The sequence below is a fragment of the Misgurnus anguillicaudatus genome, chromosome 18, assembly GCF_027580225.2.
Source record: "Misgurnus anguillicaudatus chromosome 18, ASM2758022v2, whole genome shotgun sequence".
In the NCBI taxonomy this organism is placed as follows: domain Eukaryota; kingdom Metazoa; phylum Chordata; class Actinopteri; order Cypriniformes; family Cobitidae; genus Misgurnus; species Misgurnus anguillicaudatus.
This window is the reverse complement of record NC_073354.2, coordinates 1,401,533-1,419,448: the sequence shown is the minus strand read 5'-3', so window position 1 is coordinate 1,419,448 and position 17,916 is coordinate 1,401,533. Positions and strand designations below refer to the sequence as shown.

General features: G+C 42.2%; 1 protein-coding gene across 1 annotated transcript; it reads right to left on the bottom strand.

The window, feature by feature from the left end:
- Window positions 1-258: 258 nt before the first annotated feature.
- Window positions 259-5,171, bottom strand: LOC141350400 (uncharacterized). The gene is made up of 2 exons (XM_073855491.1): window positions 4,848-5,171; window positions 259-1,771 (listed from the first exon to the last, which is right to left on the bottom strand). The coding sequence occupies exons 1-2, from the start codon at window positions 5,158-5,160 to the stop codon at window positions 975-977; spliced, it is 1,110 nt and encodes a 369-aa protein (XP_073711592.1). The 5' UTR covers window positions 5,161-5,171; the 3' UTR covers window positions 259-974.
- Window positions 5,172-17,916: the final 12,745 nt, after the last annotated feature.

Sequence of the window (17,916 nt, the reverse complement as noted above, 5' to 3'; positions counted from 1 at the left end):
TTATCCACATGGATATTAAAATCACCAACGATAAGAGCTTTATCTACAGTGACTGTTAGCTCAGATAGGAAGTCTGCTATTTCTTTAAGAAAATCTGTGTGGTGGCCCGGAGGCCTATATATGGTAGCTAAAATGAACGAAAGCCGTTTGTTGTTGCGATCAGTTATTTCCATATTTAACAGTATTATTTCAAACGAATTAAATTTTAGGTTGGATTTATGGTTAACTTTGAATTTTTTATTGTATATTGTAGCTACACCACCCCCTCTCCCTTTTAGACGAGGAACATGTTTATAATAATAGTCTTGTGGGGTGGATTCGTTTAAACTGGTGTAATCGTCTGCTTTAAGCCAGGTCTCTGTTAAACAGAGTGCATCTAAGTTTTGGTCAGTAATTATTTCATTGATAATTGGTTCTTTATTGGTAAGCGATCTAATGTTAAGAAGGCCGAATTTTAACATTTGAGTTTCATCTGTTAATGTATTGTGTTCTAATTTTATGTTAATAAGATTTGTACGAGACGAGGTAAACGGTGCTCTGTATTTATTTGTTCAAGGAACAGACACAGTCGAGATGTGTTGGTACTCTGTTAAAAAAGGCTCTATGTGCTGGGATATATGTGATCTTGACATGTCAAGGCAGCTAACAGACTGATGGGTAAGCCGATCTGTCTGTTTCCTGACCTGGGCCCTGGGTAGTCAGACAATATCAAAAGTAAGACTATTGGTCAGATTTCTAGAGAGTATAGCACTTCCTTCCGGAGACGGATGGAGGCCATCTCTCTTTAGCAGGTCAGGTCTTCCCCGGAAATGCTTCCAATTGTCTATAAACCCTGCGTTATGCTGAGGGCACCACTTTGACATCCAGCCATGAAGAGACACTAATCTACTGTAAGTTTCATCCCCCCGGTAGGCGGGGAGGGGACCAGAGCAAATTACATTGTCTGACATTGTTTTTGCAATTTCACACACTTCTTAAATAGTATCTTTGGTGATCTCCGGCTGGCGGAGTCTGGTGTCATTCGTGCCAGCGTGAATAACAATCTTAGAAAACTTACGGTTAGCATTAGCCAGCACTTTAAGTTTGGATCTAATGTCAGACGCTCTGGCTCCCGGTATACAATCGACTATGGTGGCTGGTGCCTCAATGCCAACGTTCCTGAGTATAGAATCTCCAATAACCAGGGCACCTTTAACAGATGTCTCAGCCGGTGTATTGCTGAGTGGAGAAAATCTGTTTGATATTAAAACAGGAACGTGATTTGGATGCCGAATGTGACTAGGCCGCCTGACAGTCACCCAGTTAGTCAGCCGCCTTGACTCTGAAGTCGGAACCGAGCCATGTGTATTACGCTTAACACTAGGCGCACCCGAAACAGTGTTTGTAACATTAACATTAGCGGTCTTACTGTCCTCAACTAGCGTTCGGATGTGCGCTTCTAGTTCTGCAACCTTCTCCGTCAGCCTTACTACTTCAATACACTTAGCACATGTAAACCCCTCTATGCTGACGGAAGAAGCTAAACTGTACATGTGGCAAGTAGTGCAGGTTACAATGACAAGCGGAGTCTTACCGTTTTCATGCTGGGCGATGGCGTCTCCGTTCGCCCGAACCCGGTTCGTGAAGCTGCATCGAGATGGGTGCTCGCTCGTTGCGTGCCTCGGTCGTCTCCGGGTGTCTGGAGCCAGGGTGATGTGAGGCACGCTGTACTGCCTGTTGCTAGTGCCGGGACACAACTCCTGCACAGCTTCCCGCTCTGGTGAGGAAAGGTCTGAAAAACATACATCGGATGAGTCCGCCATTAGATCGAAAAGGAAGGCAGATTTACAGTAAACAGACAGTGAGCAAGTGCTAACTTCAATCGGCACGTTTGTTGATGCTAGCGGGCTATATGCTAACACTAGGTGTTTACTAGTGATAGATCGTTTTACTTATTAATACTGTTCAATAATCGAAGAGTACTAGTTAAAGTATTCCTAAGATAAACTAGTATGTTATATTATATAGATAGGAACGAGGTAGTAAGAAAATAGGATTTAGATGATGAACTCGACGGAGCTCCAATGCACGGAGCAGCGTTTCCCCGTTTGCTAATGCTAGCGGGCTATATGCTAATACTGGCTGTTTACCAGTGATAAATCGTTTCACTTATTGAAACTGTTGAATAATCGTCACGGTAAAGTATTCCTAAGATGAACTAGTAAGTTATATTATATAGATAGGAACAAGATAGTAAGAAAATAAGATTTAGATGATGAACTCGACGGAACTCCGATAACAGTGTTGCCACTCTCTTGCGTCTCTCTCTTGCGTGCTAGAGCAAACGTTGTTCAGGTTTTCTATTATAATATCCAGATCTTCACGGTTATCTGCTACATGTTTAATTTGAGCCAGGTCTATAAGAGTGCTAATAAAGCTATCTTTAGTGGTGGAAATTATTGTTCTGGCATCTGTAGCATGTTGTAGACTGAGCGGTCCTATCTAGAAGTATTGTGTATGACACAAGGTAATGGTCTGAAACTGCATCGCTCTGGGGTGATATTTCGATGTCATTAATATTGAGTCCGAGTGACAGAATTAAGTCTAATGTGTGCTTACAAGTATGCGTGGGCCCTGACATGTATTGTTTAATACCGAGAGAATTTAGAACATCCATAAACGCACGTCCTAATGCATCTTTTGGGTTATCCACATGGATATTAAAATCACCAACGATAAGAGCTTTATCTAGAGTGACTGTAAGCTCAGATAGGAAGTCTGCTATTTCTTTAAGAAAATCTGTGTGGTGGCCCGGAGGCCTATATTTGGTAGCTAAAATGAACAAAAGCTGTTTGTTGTTACGATCAGTTATTTCCATATTTAACAGCATTATTTCAAACGAATTAAATTTTAGTTCGGATTTATGGTTTACTTTAAATATTTTGTTGTATATTGTAGCTACACCACCCCCTCTCCCTTTTAGATGAGGAACGTGTTTACAATAATAGTCTTGTGGGGTGGATTCGTTTAAACTGATGTAATTGTCTGCTTTAAGCCAGGTCTCTGTTAAACAGAGTGCATCTAAGTTTTGGTCAGTATTTATTTCATTGATAATAGGTTCTTTATTGGTAAGCGATCCAATGTTAAGAAGGCCGAATTTTAACATTTGAGTTTCATCTGTTAATGTATTGTGTTCTAATTTTATGTTAATAAGATTTGTACAAGACAAGGTAAACGGTGCTCTGTATTTATTTGTTCGAGGAACAAACGCAGTTGAGATGTGTTGGTACTCTGGTAAAAAAGGCTCTATGTGCTGGGATATATTTGATCTTGACATGTCAAGGCAGCTAACAGACTAATGGGTAAGCCGATCTGTCTGTTTCCTGACCTGGGCCCTGGATAGTCAGACAATATCAAAAATAAGACTATTGGTCAGATTTCTAGAGAGTATAGCACTTCCTTCCGGAGACGGATGGAGGCCATCTCTCTTAAACAGGTCAGGTCTTCCCCGGAAATGCTTCCAATTGTCTATAAACCCTACGTTATGCTGAGGGCACCACTTTGACATCCAGCCATGAAGAGACACTAATCTACTGTAAGTTTCACCCCTCGGTAGGCCAGAGCCGGCGCCAGACCATAACTGGCAGGGGGGCATGCGGCTTCCAACGGGGGGTCACGCAATTAGCAACAATAACTTGCAAAAACAAGGCATTAAAACAACAAATACAGTGCAAGCACACACTTATACAACTGTTACAGACTGTCAGCTCATTACAGACTCGTTACAGACTGTCACTGCGCTCACGCTTTGCTCGACGCAACAACAAACCGCCCTCGCGTGGCGCAAGTCATTGAAATGAATGGGTTTCATAGCGCAGCCCAGCGCACATTGCATCCTAAGTAAAAGCCGTTATGAAAGCCGCTTTACCAAAATCACGTCGCAATGCTGTTAACGGTTTATAGCCACACTTCACATTTAAGCTTACGTAAATTAAAACAACGCTAACTTACCTTTAAAAAAGCTGAAGCTGGCTTGTACGAACATTAAACTTCCTTAAAACAGTGTCCTGTAGATTTGAAAATTCCACCTCGACCTCTAATCTCCGAGTTTGAGCCAATCGGTGTTCGCATGAAGTCAGATAAAGCAGGCAGTGCTGGTTCGTTCTAAATGTTCCAATATTCATATTTTACACGATCCATAAAATACCACGAAAAAACACGTTGCTAGTATCAAGTCACAAATATGCTAAAGCCTAATGACGCATGAGACCCGGCAATACAACCAATCAGAGAAACTGGTCTATTTTTATTAAAGAAAACCTATATCAACTATATTTTCCTTATTTGATTACATTAAAAGTCATGAAACATTCAATGTTTAATTTATTTGAATTATTCTTGATACATATTAAATTAATCAAAAACTGTGTAGGGTGGCAGAACAACCTGTTTGGGGGGGCACGGCCTGCGAATGCCCCCCCTGACGCCGGCCCTGCGGTAGGCGGGGAGGGGACCAGAGCAAATTACATTGTCTCATCCGGTGTATTGCTGAGTGGAGAAAATCTGTTTGATATTAAAACAGGAGGGTGATTTGGGTGCCGAATGTAACTATGCCTTCTGACAGTGTATTACGCTTAACACTAGGCGCACCCGAAACAGTGTTTGGCACATTAACATTAGCGGTTTTACTGTGCTCAACTAGCGTTCGGATGTGCGCTTATAGTTCTGCAACCTTCTCCATCAGCCTTACTACTTCAATACACTGATGATATGATTTCAAAAACATGTAAAACCCTCTATGCTGACGGATGAAGCTAAACTGTACATGTAGCAAGTAGTGCAGGCTACAATAACAAGCGGAGTCTTACAGTTTTCATGCTGGTCGATGGCGTCTTCGTTCCGAACGCGGTCTGTGAAGCTGCATCGCGACCGGTGCTCGCTCGCAGCACACCTCGGTCGCCTGCGAACGTCTGTGGTCAGGGTGATGTGAGGCACGCCGACTCTGCGAAGGTTGGGCAGCACCTCCTTCACAGCTTCCCGATCTGGTGTGGACAAATCAGAAAAGCATACATCAGATGAATCCGCCATTAGATCGCCAACAAAGGCAGGTTTAAGTAACATACGGTAAGAAATGCTAGCTTTAGCAGGCACCGACTCATAAACCAGCTGTTGCACTCGCATTGCACCCAAATTCATAAGCGATTTAATGCAGCATACGCAAACACTGCATTTAAACAGTTGCTTAATTCAAAAGTGAAAGTAAAATGTGCACGTCTCGTCTGCATGCGCATTTATAAGCCCCTCCCACCCGGTGATACCGGGATCACCGCGTTTGTGACGCGCTGATTAACCGGTGGGAAAATTCTGTCACCACGGCAACCCTATTATATAGATAGGAATAAGATAGTGAAAAAATAGGATTTAGCTGATAAGCTCAACGGAGCTCCGGGCTTGCGACTCCTCGTCTCTCTCTCTCAGCGTCTCTCTCTCAGCGTCTCAATATATTGTTTAATGTGAATAAGCAGGCCGAATGATTCTCACATTATTTAAAGAAAAAACTCTAGACTACTAGATCCTGTTTTGAAAAGTCTTGGGAAAACATGTTTAGAATGAGTTTTGTGGACTTATATCAGTGTCTTAAAAATTTTGCTTTTTCAAAAACCATGCATAAACGTTTTTCTCTCAAAAATACAAAGATGTACATACATGTTGCTCATATAATATTGTAGCCCAGTTTGTGCTGAACACAGTGTTGAGACTTTTGCCATTAATATGTTTTTAAAGTGCCCATCTTATGACTGCTTTTCCACAAGTTTAATAGGTGTATGAGTTCCAAAAAGCATGTTTCAAAAGTTGTTTGCTCGAAATAGCTTGTAGGAAAAGATTGTTACCCATCTCTAGGAGCCTCTGTTTCAGTGCATTTCAGACTGTGCCGTTTTGAGCTAGTCATTACATATTTATGAGCTGCTGCTCCTTTAATCACGCCCCACTACTAACATCATGTGCGCGTGCATAGTGATATCGTGAGCAGTACAGACCATACTGTGTTATTATTTTATCTTTTATTATTATTAACGGTTTATGTTGCCAACAGACAAATCATGCAGAAAAGTATCACTAATAAGTACACTACAGGACAGGGGCGGATCTAGAAAAATATTCATGGGGTGGCAAGGGGGTGGCATGAGAACTACGAGGGGTGGCAATGAAGTAAGCATCCTTGCATGGTTGTCGTGGATACAAGAAATGATATACTGTATATACTATATTCGGTGTATACACTGGACCTCAAATTTTTATAACATAAAAAACGCAACAACAAATGTTCCTATAAGTACCCAAGCAGCTACCTTTAGCCAGGGGCGCCGCTAGCAATTTTAGGCCCTATGAAAGAATAGGGGGTCAGGCCCCCACCATACCCATTTCGCACCAAACATACAATCCAACCTACTGTAGCTATTCAAAATCTTTGTCTGTAATTTAATAATACAGAACTATTTATTTTGCTATTGTTATGACCACAATTATCAGTATTTATAGACACCTACAATGTCTGCAGCTAAGATAATTTATTGTCCAATGTAAATTTAATTGAAAAATACAGTACATTAATCGAATATTCAGAGAAAATGCAATGTTCTTAAAGATTAAAGATAAATGTGACCATGCCTGTGAAAACCCAGCTGAAGTATTTATTTGTGATTTACTGTTTTCCACATAAATTCATCTTACATAATGTAAAGAACATTTTGTGAAAATATAAACTTGATAGCTTTAATATTGAGTAATGTCATGTCAGCGATTGAAATCATAATGACATTAATGCTTGAAATTAAACTGTGATGCTTTTTATTTCACAATAAGATTTGAGACTTTAGTCTGATTTTCACAGGCAGTCTCAGTGACATACTGGATACTTGAGCTGTTACACACACAACATTGTAACATTTAAAAATGGCGAACAACAACAATGCATCTTTTCTATACCTTATGCCTCAAATAAGACTGGGTCAAAAATGCTTGACCAAAGCCTGTATTATAATTATTAGCATTATTTATAAGGTAAAGAACAAGTTTCACACACCAGCAGCTTCAGTAAAGCAAAAATAACGACAGATCATTGAAACTGTGAACTTGAGAAAACAGCTATATTGTTATTAAATGATTCTTCAGACTGTTTTTTAATCAACGGACTCTAAAATGAAATGGATGACAACTATAGCAGATTACAACATAGATTTCCATTGATTTATTAAAGCTGTTGCAAGGTGAGAAGCTTTAATATGCATAACTGGACTAGTTTAGCCTTAGTTCCATTTCAGTTTTATCACAATCAACTCGATTCACGACTGCATAAAAATCCTTCTTTGGCATATTGCGTTGCAAAACATTGAAGTGTGTAACCGATCGCATTTCTACTTTATGTTAATTAGCTTATACGGGCAACGTTAATTAAAACAGATTATAAGGGCTGACTTCGCGTTAGAATCATAACATAAAACAGGGAACGTAAATCACCTTGTTTATTTTTAAACTGAGGTCAACAGAGCGAAGACTTTACAGTGGAAAGAAAACTGCATTGTATTGCTCCAGCGTCACATTGTGTAAACTGCATTTATAGTAAGGATGAGCACATATGCAGATATCATAGCAAATAGCAGTAAATACACACACCTTGCTCTCTTGTGAAGTTCACGCGCACTGTGAGACCGTGGATTGAAGACTGCGCTAACACGCAGAGTAAAGACGGGGGCGGAGCTAAGAGGGCTCAGCCTAAGGGGGTTGCGTTTGCGGCACAGTCCTTGGCTGGGGCCCTCAAAAGTTCATGGGCCCATAGAATCGTCCTAACTTTTCCCCCCTTTACGGCGCCCCTGCCTTTAGCATCTCTACTGTAGCACCCTTTGTCTTAATACTAAGTTAATACATACATCTTACCAATATCTAAAAACACTGACTGTAACCATGATGAGCAAGGTTGAACATAATGGTATAACGACTGTTATATAAATAAAATAGGTTTGCCTAGTTTATATTAATGTAAAACATATTTGAAAGGCACACATCTCATAACCCTCTTCTTTAATCCTTTCACTCACTTCATGATGGATTTCTGTCTATTCACTTCTTTTTAGCTCTTTGCCATCCATTTGTTTCTTTCTTTCATGACTTCATCTACTCCTCTCCCTTTCACAACATATTTTTCTGTTTTATTTGTACCTTCCACTCCCATAGTATTCTTTTTGGTTAAAAAAATGGATATCAGCCTTTCTTTTCATATTATCCTGGAAAATGCAGCATTAAGTTGTCTTTCAAGCTTTCTAAACATACACAACACTGAATAGTTTTGTCTCCTTAATGAAGACAAACAAAAACTTTAGGCAATATTATAACGAGCGATTTCATATGCACATATGGAATATTTAGATTGCTGCAGTAGCTAACAAGACATGACGGGCTAACTAGAAAGAACTGCTTAAAAGATATTTACTGCTTACACAAACCTGCAGTTCAGTAGTTTTAACTACCAAGCAACTACCTCAGGCAATATTTTACAACAATCAACAGTTTAATTTTTGTATTTTTATCCTAATGCAACATTTATCTGTAAAATATGACCGTATTCAGTACTCTGATTTGGTGATGTGAGGCTCAACTTAATCATTTAAGACACTAAAAAGAAACCACTAATGTTTTGCAGGGAGGCGTGATGATGTGAGGTGCTTTAATAGATCAGAATTACTTGCTACAGACGTGAAGAGATCGATGGGCATAAGTTGCACGGTCATAAACATTCTTGCCTTTCACCTCAACGATGGAAAGTCACGTTTCAACGTTTGTGCTTTTTATACTTTGTGCTTGCGTCCGCTACCTTTGTTTTGAGCTTGTTGTACTTGCCATCGCTCTGTTGTTGCGGGTTTGTGCGACTCGGATCACGGATGGACTGCAGCGTGAGAACCGGGCTGCATGTGAGTGCCTTGGATGGGGTGATGCATCCTTTCACGGCAGTTTCCAAAAGTCTCCAACCACGCCAGAAAAGATCGCTAGATTTGTCCTAGTCGATTTTTTAATAAAGTCGCTAAAGGGGTCTAAAAAGTTTCTTAAAATAGCGACAAAGTCACCAAGTTGGCAAACTGTGCGGGCTTTTTTACACGGTAAAAGACTTTCTGCTCGGACTGACTGTGCGTGCTTGGCTATGACCGGGTATGAACCCTGCTGCCTCTGATTGGCTAACGATGGAAATTAAGCCAATCATAATCAGCTATGTAGTTGTCCCACCCCCTCTAAGACACACACACCAATCATCGTCAGATATGTGTCTCCCACCCCTAAACACACACAGAGAAAAGCTGCATTGCCTTTCTGGTTAAAAGAGCCTACTCGGGTATATATTATATATATTAGGATACCAGTGCTGGGGTGGCATATGGGGTGGCAATGCTTTTATTTAGGGTGGCAACTGCCACCCCGTGCCACCCCGGTAGATCCGCCCCTGCTACAGGAGAAGAAACTCATGACACACAATGATTCCAGAGTCAATTGTGATGTAGCAGTCTCAACAATAAACTTGTTTTCCCTGGACAATGCTAACATATTCCTGTTATAAAACATTCTCAAACGCATTATTTTCGCAAATTACAGAAATTAAGACCCGGCGGGGGATGTATACTGCTTGTGGGCCGCATGGTAATTGCTAGAAGCTAGCGGGAGGTCCGGACCGTAAAGTTATAAGAGGCTCGGGGGTTAGCCTCGTCAGAAAAGCCGGGTCGGTAAGGCCCGGTCTCGGTTAGTTTGGCAAAAAACGTTTAGTTTGGCAAAGCACTATTACTTAGTTCTTGTAGAATTGTAAAATAAAGCCGTTAAATATTTTTTTTAACTTCGAAACCACGCTGCAAACTATCTAGCCTGCAAAAATATCTATATAGCCTACTGTCTACAAACAATTTATACATTTAAGAGGTATAATTTACGGGATTACATCAATGTATGATCTCTGTTTTGAGATACAGATGCTCTAGCATCATAAATGTAGTATTTTGTGACAGAAGATGACAACATGCAAAATATAACGTGACTTCTTACCTTTTGTGTTGATACAACAATCGCGAATCGAATCTGTTTCAGATGTGTTAATGATCCATGAAAGTCCTATAAAATACATCCAATGACCATTTTTGTCCACAAATGCGTATAATCCGTGAAATATAGATACATAGTCTGTTGTTTACATCAGATTTCGCATGAAGGTTTTATCGCCTACAATCTGATGACTATTTGCGTCGTAACACACTGTATATAAGATTACTCCGGGTTCCAATAACCACGCGTTAAAACTTTGGTTTTAAAGGTAGGCGGGAGTATACTCCATAATATCCAAATAGCGTTGTTATTTCGGTGAGACATGATAACAGCACTGTGTCAGCGAAGTGACTGACTGCTCTGTGCTCTCTCTAGCTCCCTGGTGGGTGGAGACCTGCGAGTGGGGTGGAGGGCGGGAAAATTCAAACTGAATGTGACGAAACGGCTAGTTACGTCACAACGGAGCTGAGTTTGAACTTGCGCAATCTGAGACTCAAGGCAGAGGACATTTAGAAACCTGTACCTCACTCAAAACAGCATGGATGAATTTTTTTCCAAGTTTGTATGCGTGTGGGAGCATCAGAGACACAAAATAACACCCCAAAACCCAGAAAAAGTGAGTTTTTCATAATATGGGCACTTTAAAGGTGCTATAAGCGAATTCACACGGTTTAGACCATAAAACATTTTTTGTTACATACCGCAAACATCTCCTCACTATTTGCTTGCTGCCTGTCCGCTGATCAAACGGTAAAAAACGTGATCTCTGTAGACAGCCTAGGCTCCACAAACTGCAATAAAAACAAAGTGGCCAAACCTACCACCAGACACGATAACAAAGTGTTCCAGTCAATAAATGACAAGGATTTAGGGGTGGGGGTTGGGCGCTTTTATGAAAGCACGGAAGGTAAGAGGAAAGGTTTGGTAAGCTCAGTTTGTTTGAAAACAGTTCAAACATCAACAAAAAGTGATGTCGCACAAATGTCAGTGCATGTCAAAACTTCCCCAGAGTCCTAAAAACCTCTTAGACCCCAGAGGGTTAATTTCATTAAGGTTTACGAGATCCTGCAGCTGCCTGCTTTTGCTCAAGCGAAAGGGGAGTTTACCCAAAATGCTTGTAATGTAAATTACAAATATAACATACAAGTGTGAGTACACTTGTATGTTATTTTTGTAATTTACATATTTTAAAAAATATATGTAGGTTATAAGTATGTGTAACGTGGGCTGCTTTAAACAAAGCAAAGGAGAGTTGAATCCATGTGCAAAAGAGGTTATTTATAAAATCCACATAGGGCAGGCAAACACATCCAAAAAGGGCAATCCAAAAGAGTATCCAAATAACAGGCAATAGGTCAGGGCAGGCAGAAAACAACCAATATCGAAATATAACAGGCACTGGTCAAGACAGGCAAACACAGAACAGAAAACAGGATTTAGGATAACAGGTTGCACGCTAGGTAGGCTAAACAATAATCAGTGGTGAGTAAACAGATTTGACTGGTTAAATATAAATATACAGGAAGTGGGAAGTAAAGCATGGCATGATATGATTTCAAAATGAAATAATAAAATAAATAAAAGTACATAACACAGGACAAAACCCTTACAGAATGCCAATACTGTTTTTTTAAGTCGCTTAATTTGGAGCATTAAAATATGCAAAATAATGCGTGCATTTCTCAGAACAAAGCGTACAAACTGCATCATGGATGTCCTGCAAAAGCCACTTGTTCAAAATCGTTAGTTCAGCTCTTAAAAGTACATTTTTTATGTCTGAAAATGTCCCATAAAGATGGCAAGTCAGTGTGTCATTATTTATGAACAAGACAGTCAAAATGTTTTGCCATGTTGTCAACATAACACACAAGATTACACACGTATAGTTGAATGTTATGGCTACTGGTGGATTGAGGATTGATATGAACATAGCCTGCACTGTCAATTTCAACAGAATGAAGTTACTCATTTGTGTTGTTATGTTAAATATTGATTGCAAGAGATTGGACAGAATTCACATAAACACTGTACTTTTGTCTGTACAAATTAGGGCTGTCAATAAATTAAAATATTTAATATAGATTAATCGCATGATTTCATGAGTTAATTCATGATTAATCGCAAATTAATCTCACATTTTTATCTGTTGATTTAGATGATGAATTTGGGACGGTACACCTTTCAGGAAACGTCCAAATAAAGATCATTTTTGATGTTTAATGACCATTTAGAGCATTGGATTCGCTAGACGAAAGCTTAAAGGTGATCTCTGTAGACAGTCTAGGATCCACAAACTGCAATAAAAACAATGTGGCCAAACCTATCACCAGAAAGGATAACAAAGTGTTCCAGCCAATAATCGACAAGAAGGATTTGGTGGTGGGGGTTGGGCGCGTTCATGATAGCACGGAAGGGAGGGGGAGAAGTTAGCTACTCTCTGTTTGTTTGAAAACAGTTCAAACATCAACAAAAGGTAACGTCACACAGATTCGCTTAGAGCGCCTTTAATGTTCTTATTTTTATGAAAACCTCAGACTCATCTAGACAGCACGGGTCACTTGCTGCATCTCAATTCATCCCATAGATATATACACTAGATGTCGCCTTGGCAACAGCAGTTCATTGGAATGAATGCGTCAATAGAGCTCCCATCTTGAAATAGGGGAGCCCTGCATCAGTGTCATTGTAGGCAATGGTGTAATGGAAATAAATCATCATAAATCATCATGAATGCGATTTTCTAGTTTTTTTATTACAACAGTCAGACATGTATTTACCCTGCTCTCACCGACTCGGCCCCCAAAAGCTCTACCCAGCCTGCCGACCTCCAAAGGAAACGCGAGAGAAGTTGTGTGAGTCAAAATTCGAAGGATCCTCCACGGAGCCTGTCGCTTCCTCCGCAGTGCCCATCTCCACTGCCTCTCTCTCTGCACCACGGCCACGGAAGATGAAGCGGAGAAAGGGAGCATCAGTGTCACTGTTGATCACAGAACCCCTTGTCTCGGCTCTACAGTCAGCTGTAGCCTCCCCTGTCTCGGCTCTCCAGCCAGCCGCAGCCTCCCGCCTCGGCGCTCCAGCCAGCCGTAGCATCTCCTGTACTGGCGCCTGTCTGCCACATCCTCATTACCCTGCCCTTCATCTTGGTCCTCAGTCACTATCTCTATGCCATCCTGCTGCTCATCTCCTGTCCCGAGGAGTACCTGACCACCCTCTGCTCCCAGCTCACCCTCACCTTTCCCATTTTCTGACCCCCTTCAACCCAGAACCCTGCCCTGTTCCTTTCTTTCCTGCCACAATCTGTTGCTCCTCCCAAGAATCCCGTCAACTTTCCCGGCCTACACGAACAGCTACACCATGTGGACCCAAGACTTGTATCCCACCCATTCCCACCCAACCTGGACCACCCCCTATGAACTTTGTTATTCCCCTCCCCCCCTTGTTTGTTATTCCCCCTCCCTTGTTTGTTATTTTTATTGTCCCACCCCAATCCATTTATTGTCATTGCCTGTTTGCCTCTGTTGATGTTTGTAATGTTTTCTTGTTTTTTTAGGCGGCTGCATATATGAAAAAAACCCTAACCCTTAAAAGTTCTAACAAAAGGTTTCTCAGCTGTTTTTTGTAGTATTAGGTGTCCTTAATAACATACTAAAAGTTTACCAAAGTTTGACCACTAGAAATGTGTAATTTTCAAGATGGCATCCAAGACGGGCAGGAAGCCCTTCAAATATCCTAACTTTTTCATTATTTGACCTAGCCAAGTCATTTTGGTGTCTAACCCCATGATTTATGGGTCTATGAATCCATTGGACTTGTCTAAATTGCAATAACATGATTGCATAATTATGGCATACATGATTTTGTAAGATTACTGTAAATTTTATCTTTGTTTGGGGTGAACTAGATATGTAAACGATGTAGCCTATGCCATGTAACTCCTACTCAATATGTGTTTATAGACACATACCCTTTTCTTGCTAAAACACAGACTTGACATTCAATGTAAAATGTATTGCAATAAAAAATAACTTTAATTGGAGTTGTGTAACTTTGAACATAAACACTCTGAATTAGCCCTAACAGAGGCCTGTGTGTGAGCCCTCTAAAATGTTTATTAATTTCAATTAGAATAAGGTACTACATATGTAATGCATCATCTATAGAAGTTTTTGAGTATAAAAGTTGCATTATACTTGTTTGGAAGTTTCTCTGTCCAATTGCCACGCCCACTTTGAGTTCCCCGTGCAGCTCACCACACCTTTAATTAATTAGCCTCAATCAGCCACAGGCTTTATTAGACAGCACCTGTGCATAGCCTCTGCCCTATTGTTTTGTTTGGAAGTTTCTCTGTCCAATTGCCACGCCCACTTTGAGTTCCCCGTGCAGCTCACCACACATTTAATTAATTAGCCTCAATCAGCCACAGGCTTTATTAGACAGCACCTGTGCATAGCCTCTGCCCTTTTGTTCATGCTACATGGAAGATTCTTGTGTGTTGCTGCTGAAAGATGTTATGTCTCCTGCCTTGTGTGCGTTATTGAACTATTGACTGGACTGGATTGTTCTTACCGACACCGCCACTGGTCTCAAGCCAGCCACCTACCATCCCTCTTAAACCTCCTTTTCATGGTCTTTCGAGCGGGATCCATTGACGACCAGTGGAAATGTCCAGTCACTCCCTGCCTTCGTTATTTCAGCCTCCTCACCGCCAAGCCTCGCGTCCTGCACGCTATGATGACTACGTCATGGAATATGATCAGCGGCCACAACATGCTACAGAATCACCAGAGCCACCACCGCTTCACTCTGCAGACATTTGTGGTGTTGGACCTCAGTACCAATCACAGTATGAGTCTGAGGAGGACCAAGAGCCACCTCAACTATCCAGTGAGGAGGATGAAGAGGAAGAGCCAGAACCACCGGCAGAGCCAGCAATGGACCCTCCCTCACCTGTCCCTTCTGGAAGAGCCCTAGCCCCTGAGTACCCACATGTCCCTCATGTAGCCCCAATTCCTGACCGTCAAACTGAGCTCTTACAGCAGTTACTAGAAGAAGTAAAGAATCAAGGTAGACTAATCCACCACTGCATGCTAGACCAAGGTCACTCTTTGCTGTCTCGTTCAGTACCATTCCCTGAAACCTTTGGCCTTCCGTTAATAGCATCACAAGCCCAGCATGCTGCAATGCCACCCCAGGCTACAGCTCGTGACACTAAGCCCTTTTCTGCTCCACCTCGGCAGCAGCTTTCTTATCCACCTCCTATAAGCCATGCCCCTGTCAGTCAGCCCTTAGTTCAGTACTGGCAGCACACGATTCCTTCTGACAATAGTCAGTTCCCTGTCACGGGTCAAGTCCCAGTCTTGCGTAACCCTTTGCTCCCAGCCTACATGTCGTCATCTCAAATTCAGCCTAGAGCTATGGCCCACTCTGCCCAGCCAGCGTACCAGCCCCGAAATGTGCAACCTCACCATCATACTTGTGCAGCCTCACCAAGACATTTAGCCCCCCCTTTAGGCCAACTGCACCCATATAGTAAGATAGAAGGTCCCTCATTCCCTGATCTTACTAGAGAAGATGAAAGCCAATATATGATGTTAAAGGGATACTTCACCGATTTAGTATTCAGCTTTGTATCTGTAGAAACCCAGCAGTATTACTGAATGACCATGTTTCCCTCCATCATTTCCCCCTGAGAGGAGAGATATCTGCATTTTGGTTCTGCAAAAAAGTCCTCCGATGATGCAAAAATCGTCATAGTACATCATCGGAGGACTTTTTTGCAGAACCAAAATGCAGATATCTCTCCTCTCAGGGGGAAATGAGGGAGGGAAACATGGTCATTCAGTAATACTGCCGGGTTTCTACAGATACAAAGCTGAATGCTAAATCGGTGAAGTATCCCTTTAAAGATGGCCCTATCCAACCTGTTAGACCCAGGAGAGTCCGAGCAGTATAAATATCACATCTTACTGGATCACTTAAAGGTAGATCAGGCAAAGCGGCTTGCCTTAGCTTATGTTTATGCTCAAGATCCTTACACTCAAGCTATGCGGGCCCTAGATGAGCGTTATGGCCAACCCAGACAGCTTGCTCTCAGAGAGCTCCGGGCTATAATGGAGATGCCTGCTATCCGTATATGTGATGGTAGAGGCCTAGATCAGTTCTCCCTTAGAGTACAAGCCTTAGTGGGTCTCCTCCAGTCCATGGGTCCTGAAGGTCACTCTGAGCTTACCTGTGGCTCACATGTCGAACGCCTACTAGAGAAACTACCCAGTGAGCACTTTTGTCAGTTTAAGAGAAGCATCAGTTTGAGTAGACCAGGTCCCCTATGCTATAACCTCCTAGATTTTTCCTCCTGGTTGCAACAGGAAACCCGTTGCCAGCCCAGAAGGGAGAGAACCCTTCAACCTGTCCGACCAAAGCCACCACCCTCTCACCCATTCAGAGCTACAGCTATACTCCATGGTAGCAAGACTTCCCAAGTGACCTTCGCTAAAGTCCAGATAGCTCCTCCTAGGGCCAGTCAGCTTCCCTCAACACCACATCCACGCGTTGTCCATTGTGCGCTTACTGTAACTCACATGAACATCACGTCAGTAAATGTGATGACCTCCTCAAGCTAACTGAAGATCAGAGAGCTAGTTGGATCACAGGACAGAAACGATGCTGGCGGTGTGCACGAGACCACTTTGCAAACCAGTGTGATCTGAAGGGACGCTACAACCAATGTAATGGGAAACATCTGCAGGTCCTATGCAACATCAATCAGAGGCAAGTGCAGAATTTATACCTAGACCATCCTAGTGATTGCAATAAAGTGCTGCTAAAGGTAGTTGAAGTGACCCTACATAATGGAAACAAGTCCTTAGACACGTATGCCATATTAGATGATGGATCAGAACGTACGATCCTTCTGCATCCTGCAGCCCAGAAACTTCAGTTGATAGGAGAGTCTGAGAGCCTGAAGCTGAGAACAGTGAGACAGGATGTCCAGACTCTAAACGGGGCCACCGTGTCCTTCACCCTCATTCCAAAGGCCCATCCAAAGAAAACCTATGCCATCAGGCATGCTTTCACTGCAGATCAGCTTTCCTTATCTGAACATTCTCATCCTGTGAAGTCCCTCCAGCGGCGCTACCCTCATCTCAGGCAGATTCCCTTGAAGCAGCATGATAATATAAGACCCCTCCTACTCATAGGAGCTGATCATACCCACCTGATCACTCCAACACTGCCTGTAAGGTTAGGCCCCCCCGGAGCCCCAGCAGCTATCAAAACCCGTCTCGGCTGGACGTTACAGGGCCCTGCTAGAGATATTGTCAGCTCTCCTTCCACAAAGTGTCACTATATCTCCTTTAAATGTCCACCTGATGACATTCACCACAATGTGCAAAAACTGTGGCAGCTGGACACGGTACCTTTGAGGAACACAAAATTGGTTGTCCATTCTAAACAGGACAGAGATGCACTTCACCAGCTGGAGACTCAAACCATTCGAATTCCTGTTGATGACGTCCTAAGGTATGCCACACCTCTCCTCCGAGCAGATCCCTGGCCCCCCTTAAAGGCCCCTAAGGAAGCAGTTATGTACCGTCTTCGCAGCTGTGAGAGGAGACTGCTCCAAAATCCCTCACAGGCGGAAACCTATACCAGAGAGATCCAAAAGCTAGTTGATGTTGGGTATGTCAGGAAGTTGACTCTCTCTGAAGCAGCAGATGCCCCAGAGTCTTGGTATATACCTCATCACATTGTGCGTCATAATGGAAAAGACCACATTGTATTTGATTGTTCTTTCTCCTATCAGAATCAATGTCTGAATTCACAATTGCTTCCTGGTCCAACCCTTGGGCCTTCCCTCCTTGG